Raw genomic sequence first — 19612 nt, forward strand, 5'->3', positions numbered from 1 at the left:
ACCAACGTTATGCTTTCCAAAGCAATGTGTTACTTTCATTTCAGAACTTAAGTTGAATTTATAGTAACTTGATTGCTTGGCAAAAGCAACAAATTGCCAAAAGCAATCACCATCATCATCATCGTCGCCATCGTCGTCATCGTCACCACCACCACCATCATCAATCATTATTTATCATCATTATTAATTAATATTTATTAGTTATTAGTATAAACTATTTGTTTTGAGTTCCAAAATTAATGCAATGTCATCTGACTCTTTGAAAGCATGATGTACATGTATGTATTAAATGTTATTGGCATTACCAGTCATCATTAAAATTGTCTTTTCCATATTCAACCATTGATGCACTTGTAGATTTTAATGTCATTTACAACCGATATATAACCATTGGCGTATGTGAATTGTACAGCCAGGTCATTTGTATCTGCAAAGGTCATTGATCTTGGAATATTATTACCAGTGTCAAATGTTGTGATCATTTTCCAAGGACTCACACAGTATTGATGTATCTTTCCATTCTTTTTACTTCTCTCGCCACTCCCAATCATCAAGCAGTCAGACACCTCATCATAACACGCACATCTTACATCTGGCATATCAACACTAACGACCTCTCTTCCTGAATCCACATCCAACACACACACTTTATTCCTCGACTGTTCACACAATGCAACCTGGGAGCCTTTCATAGTGACAAGGCTTCTTGATACATAACATACATGTAGGTCAATTGTTTTCAGTTTTCTTCCATCATGTGTAAATACAGCAAAAGTATTTTTAGCTCCATACCCTACTATTACTCTACCATCAGATAACACATCAATAGATGACAGTCCACCTGCATACCAGGTATTGTCATCCTTCCTTTCATAGAATGTGCTCTCATGCTGCCCTCTAGCACCAAACACTTCAACAGATGTGCGTGTAGCAACCATGTACTTTCCATTCCCAGTCATCGCTACATCATATGCATTCTCCATATTCAGTTTCAATTCATGGCTGTAATCACTCAATGTCTGTTTATGGTAAATATCCACTCCATCCTTCTGACAAACAGCTAAAACACCATTGCTCCCACAGATACCCATAGCATAGCTGCCTAGATCTATGGTTTGAGTCTGATTCATTCTTCGTACAGGTATAGGTACAAGTTTTCCCAAACCACCAAGTTGCTCCGAAACCAACGTGAAAGAGGTTGTAGCTTGAGGTACAGGGTTTACCTCCTTTGTGCTCTTACCAACCAGTTGTATCTCCGCAAACTCTTCTTCAAGTGGACCGTGCTTTGTCACATACTCATAAGGTGTTGTACTTTCCATAACTCTGCCTGCTTCAGCAACTTTATACCTCAAGGCTTGTTTCTCTCTCCTGAGTTCTTCTATCAGATTTTCATACCTTTCTAGTTGCCTTTCAGTCATTTCTCTTAGTTGTGCTTTCAGGACCTTCCCATTCCCATCCACTTTGGAATGAGCAGCCCTCATAGCTTGATCAATTTCTTGTTCAGTTACTGGTGTAGATTCTACAACTTGCCACTCAAGTTGTAGCACATGCTGAATAGAATGCTCGATTTTGTCTGCTTCATCATTGGCACTGTGAATTTTGTCTTTCATATACTTAAGTTTTTCAGTGTATAAGGCTTTCACATCTTTAATTTCATGTGTAGTTCTGTCATGATCTAATAACCCACATGCCTGACAAACAAGTACCTTGCACGTGACACAGTGGAAATACAGTTTGTCATCCTCATGAACTGGACATGTTGGTACACTGCTTTTTGTCTTTTCTTTTGAAGATGGGTCACTTACCCCAAGCTTTTCAGTATGTTTAAGATGATTTTCTGCCAAGCTTCGTAGCCTAATACTAGTCCTCAAGGCTGACACACCACCTTCGCTTACCGGTGTTTTAAGAGGAACTCTAGTTTCCATGCGACATTCTGGACATGTAATTACACGCACACCTCCTTTCACCATTTCTGTGAGACATTTTTGACAATACACATGAGGACAGTCCAACTGTTTGGGAGTATTTGGGTCCACAAACAACTCCAAACACAGTGGACATGATAGATCTGCTTCAGCATTCTCCAAATATGCTGCTGCCATGTTAAACACTATTCAGTTAATTGTAATTCAGTATTTCACAAAATGAATAGTTAAAAAAATGTCTCCAGAATTATACTGCTATGATACTATAATATGCATGCCAGCCAGCACAGCCTTTTTCCATTTCTTATGTTCGTAGTCATCATCCAGCATATTACAGTACGTGCACTAGTGTATGGTTGTCATGCAACCATGGCAATGTAACCTTGGAGACCATATTGTTGTTATGTTGACATGATCACTTAGCTTGGCAAAAATATCATGATCAAGCAAAATAAAATGAGTCGGATATCGGTAACATGTATTATGAACTGTCAAATTTCTTAGGGGTCTAGTGGCAGCACCAGAGTGAAATTTGGAGAGGGTGGCAAAAATGAAAATGTGCCTTAAATATTGAACAAAATAATTTTGGTAAATTTAATGCCACTAAATTAGGATTATTGCCATGTGTTAAAAATTTCATGCCTCAAAAATACTGCGCTTTTATCAGTATGACGCTGGGATCTCAAACATGCTCATCTGTCAGGGTACAGTTCTTTCACACCAATATGTTTGTACATGTATATATTGACCTTTGATTGTATCGGGTACAAAAATTCATTCTCCTTATCTTAGGGTCAATATGTTTTGAGTTGGCAGTTTTGAATAGAAGCTAGTAAACTGTGTCATTGAAATGAGGCTATTTGGGGTCATAGTGAGTTGGTCTATTTCCTGTTTGAGAAGATATGTGTATACCACATTGCCAAGTACATATTTATACAATGCATATAGGCCTGATTAATGCGTAAGATGGGTAATGTACATGCATGCGTCATGATGCGTGCATTATATTTTCACACAGATAGGAGAATTGCTACAGGAAATTATAAAATATATATATGTGACCATCCTCCACAACTGAGCCCGGATGTCGCCAGTGCCACCATTGAGATATGCTCCATTGAACTTAACAAAAAACAATAGGAAACAAAGGATTTATTGACTGTTTTATTGTCAGATTTTTCACTACTTAAATGTCAAGTACTATAGACATGATATACATCATTTTAAAGCTAATTTCAAGCAGAATATTTTGGTTGAATATCTCAAAAATGATGATTGGCTACTTCAGGGCTCAGTTGTGCTGCCGGGTCACATATTTGTGAGCCATTGGTTCTATAAAAGGCGGGGTATCCCAAAAATTTTTTTAGTGGGCCCATTACCATAGCTACAGTACGTACTATTAGGGGTTGAATTGAAATAGATAGTTGTAGGCCTACACTAAAACATGATAGCATGCATAAATAGTTTTAATAAAATGGGATATTTTATTTGAAATCCGTAGATAATTGTACAACAAACTTGACAGCATGGTCATTATTTTAATAAAATGGGATATTTTATTTGAAATCCGTAGATAATTGTACAACAAACTTGACAGCATGGTCATTATTTTAATAAAATGGGATATTTTATTTGAAATCCGTGAGATAATTGTACAACAAACTTGACAGCATGGTCATTATTTTAATAAAATGGGATATTTTATTTGAAATCCGTAGATAATTGTACAACAAACTTGACAGCATGGTCATTATTTTAATAAAATGGGATATTTTATTTGAAATCCGTAGATAATTGTACAACAAACTTGACAGCATGGTCATTATTTTAATAAAATGGGATATTTTATTTGAAATCCGTAGATAATTGTACAACAAACTTGACAGCATGGTCATTATTTTAATAAAATGGGATATTTTATTTGAAATCCGTAGATAATTGTACAACAAACTTGACAGCATGGTCATTATTTTAATAAAATGGGATATTTTATTTGAAATCCGTAGATAATTGTACAACAAACTTGACAGCATGGTCATTATTTTAATAAAATGGGATATTTTATTTGAAATCCGTAGATAATTGTACAACAAACTTGACAGCATGGTCATTATTTTAATAAAATGGGATATTTTATTTGAAATCCGTAGATAATTGTACAACAAACTTGACAGCATGGTCATTATTTTAATAAAATGGGATATTTTATTTGAAATCCGTAGATAATTGTACAACAAACTTGACAGCATGGTCATTATTTTAATAAAATGGGATATTTTATTTGAAATCCGTGAGATAATTGTACAACAAACTTGACAGCATGGTCATTATTTTAATAAAATGGGATATTTTATTTGAAATCCGTAGATAATTGTACAACAAACTTGACAGCATGGTCATTATTTTAATAAAATGGGATATTTTATTTGAAAGCCGTAGATAATTGTACAACAAACTTGACAGCATGGTCATTATTTTAATAAAATGGGATATTTTATTTGAAATCCGTAGATAATTGTACAACAAACTTGACAGCATGGTCATTATTTTAATAAAATGGGATATTTTATTTGAAATCCGTGAGATAATTGTACAACAAACTTGACAGCATGGTCATTATTTTAATAAAATGGGATATTTTATTTGAAATCCGTGAGATAATTGTACAACAAACTTGACAGCATGGTCATTATTTTAATAAAATGGGATATTTTATTTGAAATCCGTGAGATAATTGTACAACAAACTTGACAGCATGGTCATTATTTTAATAAAATGGGATATTTTATTTGAAATCCGTAGATAATTGTACAACAAACTTGACAGCATGGTCATTATTTTAATAAAATGGGATATTTTATTTGAAATCCGTAGATAATTGTACAACAAACTTGACAGCATGGTCATTTTTAATATTTTAATAAAATGGGATATTTTATTTGAAATCCGTAGATAATTGTACAACAAACTTGACAGCATGGTCATTATTTTAATAAAATGGGATATTTTATTTGAACTCCGTAGATAATTGTACAACAAACTTGACAGCATGGTCATTATTTTAATAAAATGGGATATTTTATTTGAAATCCGTAGATAATTGTACAACAAACTTGACAGCATGGTCATTATTTTAATAAAATGGGCTATTCCATGAAATCTGTACATTCCCCAATGGAAGACATGACCTTAATCTTCCACACAGGGAGTGTAGATTTCAAATGTATATAATCACCCATTCAGGTAACCCCATTTGAATTCTACACTCCCTGTGTGGGAGATTAAGGTTATGTCTATCATAGGGGTGTATGAGTTTCAACTGGAATAGACTGATTAATATAAATAACTAGATTTCGCGGTTCTCGGGTCGGGCGCTTCTCGTGATAGGCCTATTTCTAATTACCCAAACCCGTTACCCATATACCTGCCCTAACTTTTTAAACGACTATGAAATGCGTCTCTCAATGATCAAGACCAGCTAAGACCCAACTTGAAATATGTGTTGAAAATAAGGCCTATAATTAATTGGTCCGATGAGATGCACCTGTTAGTCACACTGTAATGCTTTTCCGATGCGCGCACTGTACTCCGCGCACACTCCCGTTGATACTCCGCGATGCCCTGACTTTTTAAACTACTATGAAATGCGTCTCTCAATGATCAAGACCCAACTTGACACAACTTAATCAACTCTGTTTGTTTTATAGGCGTGATGCTTACTTCGGTAGTTCGGTAGGCCTACCCATAATCTGGAAACCCATCATTCGCCTCTTCCAAGCCCTGCCCTGTTAGCACATTTAGAGAAACCGAAATCTGGACGTGGATATAGGCCGTTACTAAAGTTACTATGAAATCAATCGCGAGAAACGTGAACGCAAAAACGGTTATAGGCCTTACCACAACGGATAATTTTTATGTTAACCATTCTGGAGGATTCCGGAAATAGGCCTATTTATGCACGTGTTTGGTGTGTGCACGTGTTCGGTATTGAAATATGTGTTGAAAATAAGGCCTATAATTATTGGTCCGATGAGATGCACCTGTTAGTCACACTGTAATGCTTTTCCGATGCGCGCACTGTCCTCCGCGCACACTCCCGTTGATAGCACGCGATAGTGCACCGCGTGAACGCGAACCGCGCGGACGCGAACGCGATAGCGCGCGGACAGAGGGACGGACGGACACGCCGTTATTAGTATTAAGATAAGGATAGACCAAGCATCGATGGTCGATCGAAAGATCAAACTAATTTGATTCTGTTGCCTTATTGGCTTCACCAGTAATTAAAATTGCATTCTCCCTGCACTTGTAGATTTTAATGTAATCTACAGCGGAAACACTTTTTTTGATTTTGAATCCTACAGCCAGGTCATTTGTATCTGCAAAGGTCATAGCTACTGGAATATCACTACCAGTGTCAACTGTTGTGATCAATTTCCAAGGACTCACACAGTATTGCTGTATCTTGCCATTCCTGACCATTTCGCTGCCAATCATCAAGCAATCGGACATTTTATCATAACACACGCATCTTACAAGTGGAATATCAACACTAAGGACTTCTCTTCCTGAATCCACATCCAACACACACACTTTATACATCTCACCACACAATGCAACCTGTGAGCCTTTCATAGCAGTGAGGCTAAATGGTACAAAACCTAGCTCAATTGTTTTCTGTTTTGTTCCATCATGCATAAGTTCAGCAAGAGTCTTTGTATCTTCATTTCCCACTATTACTCTACCATCAGATAGCACAGCAATAGATGACACTTTATCTATGACAATATCTGTGACAGTCTTCCTGCCCTGGTTGGCTCGTTGATTGGCCCTGCATCTGACACCGTCCCTGCCCTTTGTTTCATAGAAGGTTCTCTCATGCTGCCCTCTAGCACCAAACACTTCAACAGATGTGGGTGTGGCAACCATGTACATTCCATTACCAGTCACTGCTACATCACATGCATCTTTCACATTCAAGTCTAATTCATGGTGATATTCATCTGTTGCCTGTTTGTGATAGATATGTACCCTGTCCTCCTGACATACAGGTAACTTACCATTGCCGCCACCAATATGTTTAGCACCTTGCCGTATGGCTTGAGTGCGATTCATTTTCCTCACAGGTACAAGTTTTCCCAACCCACCAACTTGCTCCGAAATAAACTTATATGAGGTTGCAGCTTGAGTTACATGATCTACCTCCTTTTTGCGCTTTCCAACCAGTTGTATCTGGTCAAATGTTTCTTCAAGTTGATCATGCTTGGTCACATACTCATAAGGTGTTGCACTTTCCATAACTCTGCCTGCTTCAGCTATCACTTTCCTGAAATCTTGATTCTCCCTGTCCAGTTCCTCCTTCTGCTTTTGGTATTCGAGTAGATGCTTTTGACTCAGTTCACTTAGCTGCATTTTAAGGGCCTTCCCATTCTCAATCATTTTAGCAACTGCTTGATCAATTTCTTGTTCAGTTCCAGCCGTGGATTCTGCAACTTGCTTCTGAAGTTGTTGAATTTTTTGAACTGAATGTTCATTTTTCTTTGCTTCATCGTTTGCAGTTTTCATTCTGTTCTTCATATGTTGAAGTTTTTCTGCATAGATAGTTTTCACTCCTTTAATTTCATGAGTAGATTTGTCATGATCTAAGAACCCACATGCCTGACACACCAACACTTTACATGTGATACAGTAGAAATGTAGTTTTTCATCATCATGTACCGGACATGTTGGTACATAACATATTGTCTGTACTGTTTCTTTTGATGAGGCGTCGCCTACCCTATGCTGTTCTGTATGTTTGAGATGATTTTCTGCCAAGTTGCGCAATCGAATACTAGTTCTCAAGGCTGCTACACCACCTTCACTAACTGGCGTTTTGGGAGGAACTCTTGTTACCGCACGGCATTCTGGACATGAAATTACACATAAACCTCCTTTTACCATTTTTATCAGACATTTTTGACAATACACATGAGGACAGTCCAACTGTTTGGGTGTATTTGCATCCACAAACAACTCCACACATAGCGGACATGATAATTCCTCTTCAGCACTTGTGATATATGATGCCGCCATTATACGTTCAAAAATTAGAGCTGATAATTTTACCGATGTATAAACTACAAAGTTAGAGCAGAAAGAAATAATAGGCGTTATTTTTAAAAGAACTCTTCACCCATCCCCAACATTATCTACTTGTGCAAAGTTTACTTCTGATTGTACATTTTGCATCAACTTTTAATACAAAGTTTAATTTCATAATTGCTATTTCTCAATTACATAACTTTGGTTCCTAGAAACTGTGTTGTATTTGCATCACAATAAATAGAGATCTGGTCTCTCTTTGTTAAATATTGGTATCAGCAACTGAGACTTTGTCACAGTGTATGAGGGTGAGTAGATATGAAACTGTACTTCTGTGTTTCACTGTTTGGTTTAGAATGTTTAACCTTTGAGAAATATCATACAATGTCTGATCAAAGTGGCATAATGAAAGTAAACACAGGATATGAAGTTCATTAGTGCAATCAACCAATCACACTAGGCTGAGCAAAAGTCCAGGAAAAGCTGGTTTTAGTCCAGGTTGCTCCAGGCTAGTCCATATTAGTCCAGGTTAGTCCAGAGAGGATTGATTTACAACCCAAGTTAGTCCAGACTCTTGAAAATGAGTACAGACTGATCCATAAAAGTCCAGGTTAACCCAGGAAAGTCCAGGTTAGTCCAGAGAAGACAAGATTTGGCAGACACAAGCTGGTCATCATGTCTGGGCCCAGCTACTCCCTTTGTTGTGCAAGTCATAAAAAGTTGACCCATGAGATAATACTATTGATTGGTATTGATTGGCTATGTGATCATGGATGGCTAGATGCTTTTCTCCAACTGTTATTTTCATATCATGTGCATGTGTTTGTTTTATGTTTGTCTGTCCTCACTGTAGTAATGTTTTATAAGTTATACCGCCACGATTAATATGGGTGTGTTTAGAACTCTATGGTTTAGACATGGAAGAAAGAGATGAGAAGGAACCACAACGACTTCGATCGGCCAAGTTTTAATCCGCTTATCTATTGACGCATGAAAAGAAAAAGCTATCAATGGTACTTACTTTCATGTATGATCCATTTACCATGATCGATGCTTGGCAAAATCATTACTGGAAAAAATTTATAACAAACCCATCCACGAACAAACAAACGCTACCCAGAAGTAAGATTATGGAATTTCACTGATGCTCTGAACATGCATAGTAGCTTTGTTTTGGGATCTACAGTCAAACTGTTTTCTTGATCGTGTTGTGTAGAAAATGTCCTATAAAACATCGAAAAGGTAATCAAAATCGGCCGTTTTTTTGCTGAGTTTCATCTTTAGCAAATAAGGTGAGATTTTGGTGACTTTTTCGATGAAAAATAGATGTAAAATGTTCTTAAATAATGCACAATGTTCCGGTTGAGTCCGTACATAAAACCTGTTTAATTTAATAGTTTATATGTGTATAATCGTAACTAGCTAACTCGTTTCAGTGCCAAAGACTGCCAACTCTGAGAAAAAAGTCATCAAAATGGGCAAAATGGAAGAAAAAGATGTAGGCCATCAATGACCGATGATCACGTCACCAACGAAAATCCTATAGGGTGCTTGCACGGAAGGTCATTAGTTCAAATCATTCTTCACACACGCTCCAGAAGACATGCAAATACATGGAATACAATACCAATCACCTATTTAACGCGGGTATTGACCAAAGTAAATCCTCATGAATAACAATGTCAACTAAATGTCGGTAAAGGGAGTGGACAAAGTGAATGCGTTCGTTGTGGTTCCTTCTTATCTCTTTCTTCCATGGTTTAGATAAGCAATTATGTGTAGAAGTACATCCCTACTTTGGTATTGGTTTTGAGAGATGTCTTGCTCATTATAATTTAAATGTGTGTAAAGTCCTATAATTATGGGATGAGTAAAAGTTGGAATAAATCACTGGAATCAATGTTTTCTATAAAACATTATTTTATTGATATAGAGAAGTACAGAACTAGGTTACAACAAAACAATAAAATGAAAGCTCATGTAAAACTTGGTATATAATTGAATTTTACTGGTATAAGAGGATATGAAACTCAGACTTTACCACATATATCAGTGTTAAATTTGTTTTCTGCCTACAGTGTAGGACACACTAAGTTTTTAAAACTAATGTAAAAGTGGCCAATTTTTGTTTATGTAGTTTTCCACTATTTCTCAATTTTTAACTTCTTGCTTCTAAATTTACATTTTAAAAATTACAATTCCTTACATAGACCATAATGCCCATAGATCTATAGAAAAGAACATAGTATTATTTTTCTGCAATCGGTAGTAAAGATTTCATTTTCTATATCAATCAGCCACTCTGATTCAATCAATGATATTATTACTACATGATGGATCCAATCAATACAAAGTACCTCTGCTCTCACCAGTGTATTGTTAGCTATTCTTAAGGTGTTTTAAGAGCAGTTTTGTATTGATTATTTGCTTGAACTGCTTAAACTTCAAAACCATAATTAAGTTAAGCTCTTGAACAGATAAATATTTATGCCTATGACAGAAGTTGTTTAAGATGAGGTAAACAATATTGTTACCTAGTTCTGTACATATCTATATCAATGTTTTATAAAAAAAAATAGATTCTCATGATTTATTCCAACTTTTACTCATCCCATAATTGTAGGCCTATACACACATTTATAATGAGCAAGAAATCTTCCAAACCAATACCAAAGTAGGGACCAGTAAGCACAAAAACGTTTTTAAAACGTTTTAAACAGGTTATATTTTTGGTTTTGGTTAAGATTAAAACATTTTAATAACATTAAATGTCGGGTTATATAAAGGTCAAGAAAACGTTTTAAGACATTTTTTATGAAAACACACTACAACAATATTTTTAAATGTTTTAGAAATGTTATTGTAAAATATTTTTTTGCAAACATTTTGCCAACTATTTTGTCAATACTTAATTTTGTACCCTTTATATGCCCTTTATGTAACCTGACATTTAAACATTTTTTGGTAACATTTTCTAACCTTTTGCGAATGAGGTCTACAACGTTTTATGTTTATTACTTTAAAAAGGACCAACAAACATAAAACAAACACATACACATGATATGAAAGTAACAGTTTGAGAAAAGAATCTAGCCATGATGATCACATAGCCAATCAATACCAATCAATAGTATTATCTCATGGGTCAACTTTTTATGACTTGCACAACAAAGGGAGTAGCTGGGCCCAGACATGATGACCAGCTTGTGTCTGCCAAATCTTGTCTTCTCTGGACTAACCTGGACTTTCCTGGGTTAACCTGGACTTTTATGGATCAGTCTGTACTCATTTTCAAGAGTCTGGACTAACCTGGGTTGAAAATCAATCCTCTCTGGACTAACCTGGACTAATATGGACTAGCCTGGAGCTACCTGGACTAAAACCAGCTTTTTCTGGACTTTTGCTCAGCCTAGTGTCAGTTATTATAGTCCATGGGCCAGGAGGGTTTGATATTCCACTATACTAGAGAAGGGTACAAAGTTATTTTATTACTTGTGTGTGAACAATCCATTGGGTACATATGTCAAAATGCATGCTAGAAATTCCGAATGTTCAGCTATGTAGTTCATCTAGGGGGTAGGCAGTATATAGGAACTGAAAATTAAGACTAAACTGTAATCAATTTGAAATACATTGTACTGTTTTGTTGATATGATTCCAGATTTAAAAAAGTGTGTTAACATGATCTCAGACCTCTATTTAGGGAGATACTACTGCAGGAAATATGGTTATTCCAGTTGAATTCCACACTACCCCTGTGGAAGATTTTGGAAATTTCTTCCACAGGGGGAGTATGTTTTTTTATGTAATTGGTCAGGGTTAATCATTTTAAAACCCATAGGCTACTCCTCCTGTATTATGGCTTTACCTATGCCACCCGCAACTGGTGTGAGTATTTCAAATGGAAGTTACCCAATTGTCTATTCTATGCAAAACTTAAATTCCCTCTGTGGAAGACTTTAGCTCTTCGACAGGGGTAGTATGGATTTTAAATGGAATAGACCAATGTTAATCCTCATTCCTGTTCAGGTACATATCATTGTGATTGCAAGAACACCGCATGTGACATTTTTGGCAAAATTAGTTTTTTACAGATTGTGAAAAAGATATTCATTACTTACGTTTTAAGCTTATTTTGTTACGCCAGAAATTGTAGAAATTTGCGTCCAAATTATGGGTTTTTTTTAATGCTTTTCACCACATATGAATATTTCTAAAAAATGGTCAAAACTTTAAATAAAAATAAAAGTGGGTATAGATCTTCATATCTAGTTTTTGAAAATTAAAAAAAAAATCTAAAGGAAAAATTTGTCCAAAAATTTTTGTGGTCAAAATCATGTTTTTTATGAATTTCTTCAAAATTGCCAAATCTGACGTCACAGTTGGGTTCATCAATTTTTTTTTTTTTAATTAAATATGTATTTTATACCAACAATTCAACAGCAAAAAATAAATGAGGCCCAAAAGTTTCCATAATTCTAGGGTTAGCATCAGCATTAAGGGATCTAAAATGAGCGTTTATTGCGTTTACAGTATTTTTTTGTGGGACATGAGAGCACACATGAGACCTATCGAATTGCATTCTGAATACGAAGCATGTCTTTCTGATATCAAATAATTTTCATTTTTTGAAAATTACAATATAATACAAATTTTATGACAAATTATAAAAATTTGATATTTTCTCAAATTTTTGATATATAATAGTCCTCGAAGTAAATTATATAAATCTAATGATATATTCTTAAAGTGTATGTAGCAGGAAGGAAAAGCCGACGTCAATTGAAAATTTTGACCTTTCATATTGAAGATATGGATTTTTTCCCAAAAAGACCTAATTTTTTTTTGGTGTTTTGGGAAAAAAATCCATATCTTCAATACGAAAGGTCAAAATTTCAATTGATCGTCGGCTTTTCATCCCACCTACATACACTTTAAGTATAAATCATCAGATTTATAAAGTTTACTTCAAGTACTGTTAAATATTAAAAATATCAATTTTTAATGATTTGTCATAAAATGTGTATTAAATTGCGAATTTCAAAAAATCAAAATTATTTGATATCAGAATGACATTCTTCGTATTCAGAATGCAATTCGATATGTCTGATGTGCTCTAATGTCCCAAAATAAATACTGTCCAAAACGTTCATACCCCAGCCCTTAAGCTTGAGTGTTGCAAAGGTTTCCATGCAGAGCGTGCATTATAGACAGCTCATTACATGCATAATGCGCATGCAAATGTGGAAACATGGAGGAGTCGGACTTCTTAACTCAAATCTATATGGAATGCATGTCTGTTAACTTCCTTTTTAATTTTTTTTGTTTTGATGCAGATGAATCCATCGGAACAGTTTATGCTAGCTGCCAATTCCGTCCACGAAGTAGAAGTTGGAGTACGCCCTCTCGCAGTTGGGTGCAAGTTCATGTACATCAATGTTGTCGGTATCCTTTCATATACAAATGTAGATCCAATTAATGGTTCTAAAACTAACGAAGATAAATATTTGTTGGTAGGTTATTGTAATTATAAGCATCATTGATCAGAATACTGCTTAATTTGCAGTCGGCCTCTTATGCAATACCTACAATTCGCCATAGAAGTAGTGCTGTAACAGGATTGAGTACCATAGCAATGGGCTTACACTATTTTTGAATGTATTGCCCTGCACTATAAGCAAGATGCACTCATCACCTATGTATGTGTGCAATGATAGATTGACTACCATACTGCTCTTTTCAAAGACACTAATCTTGTATGTGCGAGTGATCAGCATTTTGTGAACATTTTATCGAATCACATTCACAATCCAAGTCCTTATCAGTGTTCTTTGATAATCTATGTGCAATGCTGAGGAACGGAGTAACTTCTAGTGCAGGGCAATACATTTAGATATAGTGTAAAGCCATCGCTATGGTTATTAATCCTGTTACATCACTACTTCTACAGCTAATTGTGATATGATGTGATCCAATCAGATCAATGTTCTTTGACCAAAAAATGAGCAAAGTTGTCAAACCATATGTTTTCACAGAGTTTACAAGACGCAAATACAATTTGCAATGCTCGACTATGCATCGGATTGGATATCAGCACGGCGATATTAGTAGCATTGGCAAAATATTGGGCATCTGTAATGTATCCTGGATGGTCAGTGATTTTTTTTTACTGGCTGTCATTTATGTATGTAGAGACTTGTGTTAAAAATATTTCTCTGAATGAATTTCCCACATAGTTTAACTTTGGGCTTCGTCTCAAATAAATTATGATTTTAGAATGATTTCCAAAACCTCTTTCTAAGCTTCTTGGATGAGAAGATGATAAAGGGCAGATATTGAACTGCAGGCCTATAGAAAATATAACATCACTGCTCTGCCCCATCTGATTCTTTAGCTCAGTTGGTAGAGCATCAGTCCAGTGATACAAAGGTCCCAGGTTCAAATCCTGGATGGTCAGTGATTTTTATTCACATGGCTGTATAGGAAGACTTGTGTTAAAAACATTTCTCATAAGTATACTGTTTTTAAACTATTTAAAAATAGTTAATTATATCATGTACTATACACCTTGACAATAGAATCCCATAGATACTGAATACCACCAGCTTATCCGTTCATGGTTGATATGTGTGACATGTCGTCAACCAGTCATATCTAAAGCATTTGAGTTACAGCTTCCAGTGGGTGGAGGCAAGGGCTCTAATAAGGTAAGCTTGCTATAAAGACTCTTTTGAGTATACTGTAAATATTCGCCTAATGGCGCTATGGGCTCCCTTGACATAACTGGAATTTTAGGCACAAGCTGAAAATGCCCCCCCCCAGAAAATTCCCCAGAAAATAATTATATTTAGTGAAAGTGCCCTTAATTCTTGTTGGGAGGGAGCTCTTGTACATGAAATTACTCCAAGGCGAAGGAGCCCAAGTGCGCCACTAGGCGAACCTTACGGTATAAGGTTTTAAAATTGTTAGGCATGTTCAATATTGGAGAACTATACATTGATGATGCACTATCCACTATACAGTGTCTACTCTGTGACAGAGTCATAGAATATACCCAAGAGTCAATCAAATTTAGCGCTTGCATGCTAAATCACAAACTAGAATTATGTAGTTCTCGGCTTTTGCGTCGACCACAATGCCTCCATGTTGACGCGCATTGTTGTAAAAATATCATAAAAATTGCCTTCAAAAAAACAAAAATTTTATAATATTTCAGAAAAAAATAGTTGAAAAATGTTTTTTTGGTTAAGTAAAAATTGTGAAAAAATATGCAAATTCACTTGCACTAATAAATATTCAAATTAAACCAAAAATAAGTAGCAGGAGTTTCTATCCATGGCCTACCTATTCTAGAATATCTGAAGTTATCCGCCTGTCCACTAAAGAGATACAGCATAATGGAAGAACGGAGGGCTAATTTCAGTGCAGAATTTGCAAAATGAGCTCATTATCATAATAACAAATAATGCAAATTAGACCCAAAGAAAAGTAGTTTATGACAGTGACCTACCTATCCTAGAATATCTGAACACAATCCGCCTGCCCATTCAGAGATACAGTATCCTAAGGGATGGAGGGATGGACATTACAATACAGTATGTCAAAGGAACCAAATTGCAAGTCTATGATGGCTTGTTAACAATGAGACTATTACATAATGCTTTCTTATATACCAACAGAAAATCACGTACACAAACCCATACCCACAGATGAGAGTCTTCCTTGTTGGCTGTAATAGAGATGACTTACTGCAATTCAAAGAGACAAGATTGGAGGTATGTATGAGTAAAGAGGAAAGAGACGTTTTGTTCAGCGTTAATGTCAATGCTCCTTATACGTACTATACCATTGCTAAGTAGCGTAAGAAAAATAAGCAAATGAATTAAGTCAATAAAAAATATACTCAAAGGCGACGGAAAAAATCCTATTCTACGGGCCAGACTGACACAGGTTATTAGGGGGGAAATTCCTGTACAAATGAATGCCAAAACCGAATTTAGAAAATTTCCAGATTTTTTTTCTTCAAAATATTGCAAAATATTTACAGATTTTAAGGTCATGCAAAAAAAAAATGGTCTGCCCGCCCGTAGAACAAGGTGTTTTTTTAATCAAACTATTGTACACATTTTTTAACTTTATTAATTCATCTCATTGACCAGTTTTCTTTGTTATACTTGCAGATTGGTGGTGGGGAAAGCATAGCACTTGGACTTAGATTTGCCCCTTGTCAGCAATCAGGAGTAGCAGAAATTATGATCTTCATAAACGACGAACAAGACAAGAATGAAGAAACATTCCTGGTGAAAGCCATCTACTCGTGACCTCTGACCTTGTGTTAATAATATAGTAGCGTAGAGATAAGTCACTTTTGATCTTGAGTGAACATTAAGAGATGCCAAAGACTGAGTGTTCAAAAGAAGCCCAAATGAACTGTTCCAGTTGAACTCCATACACCCCCGTATGGAAGACATAACCTTAATCTCCCATACAGGGGGTGCATATTTCAAATGGAGTCGCCCATTCAGGTAACCCCATTTGAAATTCACACTCCCTGTGTGGAAGATTAAGGTCGTGTCTACCATAGGGGGTATGTGGATTTCAACTAGAATAGCCCAATGATACTGGGCCCTCACTGTATTTCTTATCAAATTGATATGCCTGCTTTGCTTTATGTGAAAGATGAGGGCCCTCTAAGAAATCCAGTGGCCCACACATATTTTAAGGGCGTTTGCTGGAGGTCCCAACTTATTTGGAGGCTTGGTTATTCTAAGAGACCTGCAAGTGAATGCCATTGATAGATGGTTCTCTGAAGAGTGAAACTTCTTGTGACCCTGGTTTTTTACTCTGTCAATCGAAATAATTATACTTGGTTTCACCTCAAATTTGGTGGTGGCATTAGTGCTTTAGTGTGGTTGCGTCACAAGTGTGACGACAAACTACCCGTATACACATGTGTGTGTTCACTCTGTGGGATTAGGTCAGTGTGTACAATTAAATGCTGCGACCAGCTAAATATACGCACCTACGTCACTACCAAACTTGAGGTAAAACAAAGTGTAGCCTCATGGTTGATCATATAAACATAATGTAAACTGGGCTCAAAAAGAAACTTATAATTTTTCACATGGTCATATCTTCAAAATCTGTTCATCAAAATGAACCAAAATTACACACAGGATTACTTCAATACTCTGATATACTGATGACATGTCAATGTCCAAATTGTTGCCTTTCTGACACAACTGAAAAATGCACTGTCATGGAACTGCTTGCTGTATCATATGTCACAACCTGAAAATTCAGACATCAATATTGTGTGTGTCCACCATGTGCTTGGAAGCATTCAGTGCATCTGCTACAAGTGTTTTTGTGAGGCAATACCAAATGGGCTGTGACATGTGATCCAGGATGCTATTCCATGTCAGTGCACTTTGCTGTTGTGTCAGTTGGGCAACTGCTTGGTTACTGACATGTGTTTAGAGTAGAGTATTGAAGTAATCCGTATGTAATTTTGGTTCATTTTGATGGATAGTATTTTAAGATATGACCTTGTAAAAAATGATAAGTTTCTTTTTGAGCCCAGTTTATGTTGGCAGACAGTCTTGGTGTCAAAAATAATTAATTGCATTACAATGCTGCATGATGCTGATTTACATGGAATAGTGGACATGAAGACTTCCTTTCAGGTTACAGTATTATTATATCAGTACTTAATCAGGTGCATACCACTATACAGCAGGTGCCAAATATAAATCATTATATTGATGACCCAGGGGCTCAAAGATCAGGGTTGTAGCTAGGATATTTTGAGTGCTGGGTGGCGTCTGATGACAATTTTGCATATTTGGCAATTTTTTGCCAAAATGGACTAAATTCTTGTCTAAAATAATCAAATAGTACAATTTTGGCCTCTGAGTGGTGATACATGTCCATTAGCTACCATTTGTGTCTAGCTCAGGGACACAAAGACGTAACTCCATATGAGACATTTGAGGAGTTGTAATATTTTGGAAAGACAAGAACCAATAGTAGGTAGAGATCCTTCTTTGGTGGCTTTGAGTGATTTTAGGCTGCAACAGTCTACACCAGACCTGTCGGAACTGCTGTGGTAGGTGCGACCATGGCCACACCACTAAAAAAAACCAAGTTGATGCAAAAAAATCTGATTTTTAATGTCATAGTTGTGCATTTATAGTTCTATTAACTTACCATCAAAATTGTACATTAATTTTCAAAAGTGCTCAGGCTTTTAAGGTGGCTTAACGCCCTTACACGCTTTAGCTGCCCGAGCGAAGTAAACCACGCAGACGCGCCGGAAGCGAGTTGTTAAACGGTGATGAACAACGGTGAAACATGATTGAATCCCTTTCAACAACGAAAAGAAGCTAAAGATCGTATAATTCACATGATTATTTCATGAGGAATGTCAGTTAAAATCATTGCCATTCAGCTTTACAAAAACTTCGATGATTTCTCTGTTGATATCAGCAATAAAACTACAGAATAAAACTGCAATGTTTAGCTGCTACCTGAAAAATACTGAATTCAAGTTGTAAAGCTTGCATACGCACACAGGTTCCAGGCATGACGAATTTTACGCACTCTCGTATACGCTACAGTAAAAGTGTGGATTCATCATGGATTAACAACGGTTGGCTCCTGTACAAAGGTATAGGAGGAGTTGTTGTATATGAAATTTGGTGCATTTTCAAAAGTTGCAAATTAAAAACGGACCACGCGGACGTGTACAGGTGAATGCAGAGCGCGACCATTGACAAAGCCCGAAACAACCGCTAGGTCATATCGATCGCATCGTGCCCTAGTATTCATCAGTAAAGCACTGTGGCAATCCATGAGTTGTAAATTAACAAATGAATAAAGCGCCGCACTTGGGATAGTTGATAGGGGCCCATCGTGGGCAAGCAAGCTTGACCACATTGCCACGCTAAGCAATTTCGACCGCGTGCATAGTTTTGATTTGCAACTTTTGAAACTGCACCAAATGCCATAAAATGGTATCAATCTTTGTCATTTATGAGTGTTTTGTAGCAAATTTGGTAGCAAATTGGAGATAACAAGATTCTGCACACGGCGAAATCAATCAAATTGTCATAACAAGATCAGGTTGTGGTGTAGGACAGGTTATATGACTGCGGACTTTCTTTATTTGAGCAGTTTACATCTATATTTATAAAAGTGAAAGAAGAGGTGCTAAACTGCTATGTCAGTATGTAAAACATGACTGTATTTGTGACACGATCTGGTCCATGGGGCCAAAGGCAGCAAATTTGAAATTGAGATAAAAGCAAAAATAAGGAGTAAAAATCAATAAAATACATAACAAAATACACATCATAAATGATTTCTAAAAGTTTAAACTGACTTTCAGCACAAAAATCTAACCTTGAATTTTTGATGTGTGACACACATCTTCATCAGAAGAAGTCCTAGGATGTTGTGATGGACTTGCCCTTTGGTTGACCATTGGCCGGTAGAATGAGGGCGTTGTAGAGGGTTGGCAATTCCAGTCCTTGATCACGATCATCCTTGGCTAAAACCTTGGTGGATTCCCAGTCAATATTGTGGCGAGATTCCGTTTTATG

At 36.3% G+C, this 19612-nt stretch overlaps 2 protein-coding genes across 2 annotated transcripts in view; one reads left to right on the forward strand and one right to left on the reverse strand.

The window, feature by feature from the left end:
• LOC140144672 (nephrocystin-4-like) overlaps positions 1 to 16621 on the forward strand; it is a 158523-nt gene extending 141902 nt beyond the window's left edge. The window contains exons 31-34 of the mRNA XM_072166479.1: positions 13346 to 13454; positions 14598 to 14716; positions 15689 to 15784; positions 16190 to 16621. Coding sequence (XP_072022580.1) covers positions 13346 to 13454; positions 14598 to 14716; positions 15689 to 15784; positions 16190 to 16330 — 465 coding nt within the window. The 3' untranslated portion in view covers positions 16331 to 16621. The remainder of the gene's footprint in view (positions 1 to 13345; positions 13455 to 14597; positions 14717 to 15688; positions 15785 to 16189) is intronic.
• On the reverse strand, positions 6159 to 8000 carry LOC140144670 (uncharacterized). The gene has a single exon (XM_072166478.1). It carries the CDS (start codon positions 7998 to 8000, stop codon positions 6171 to 6173), a length of 1830 nt encoding a protein of 609 aa, XP_072022579.1. The 3' UTR covers positions 6159 to 6170.
• Positions 16622 to 19612: the final 2991 nt, after the last annotated feature.

This window comes from Amphiura filiformis, unplaced genomic scaffold, assembly GCF_039555335.1.
Source record: "Amphiura filiformis unplaced genomic scaffold, Afil_fr2py scaffold_71, whole genome shotgun sequence".
NCBI lineage: Eukaryota > Metazoa > Echinodermata > Ophiuroidea > Amphilepidida > Amphiuridae > Amphiura > Amphiura filiformis.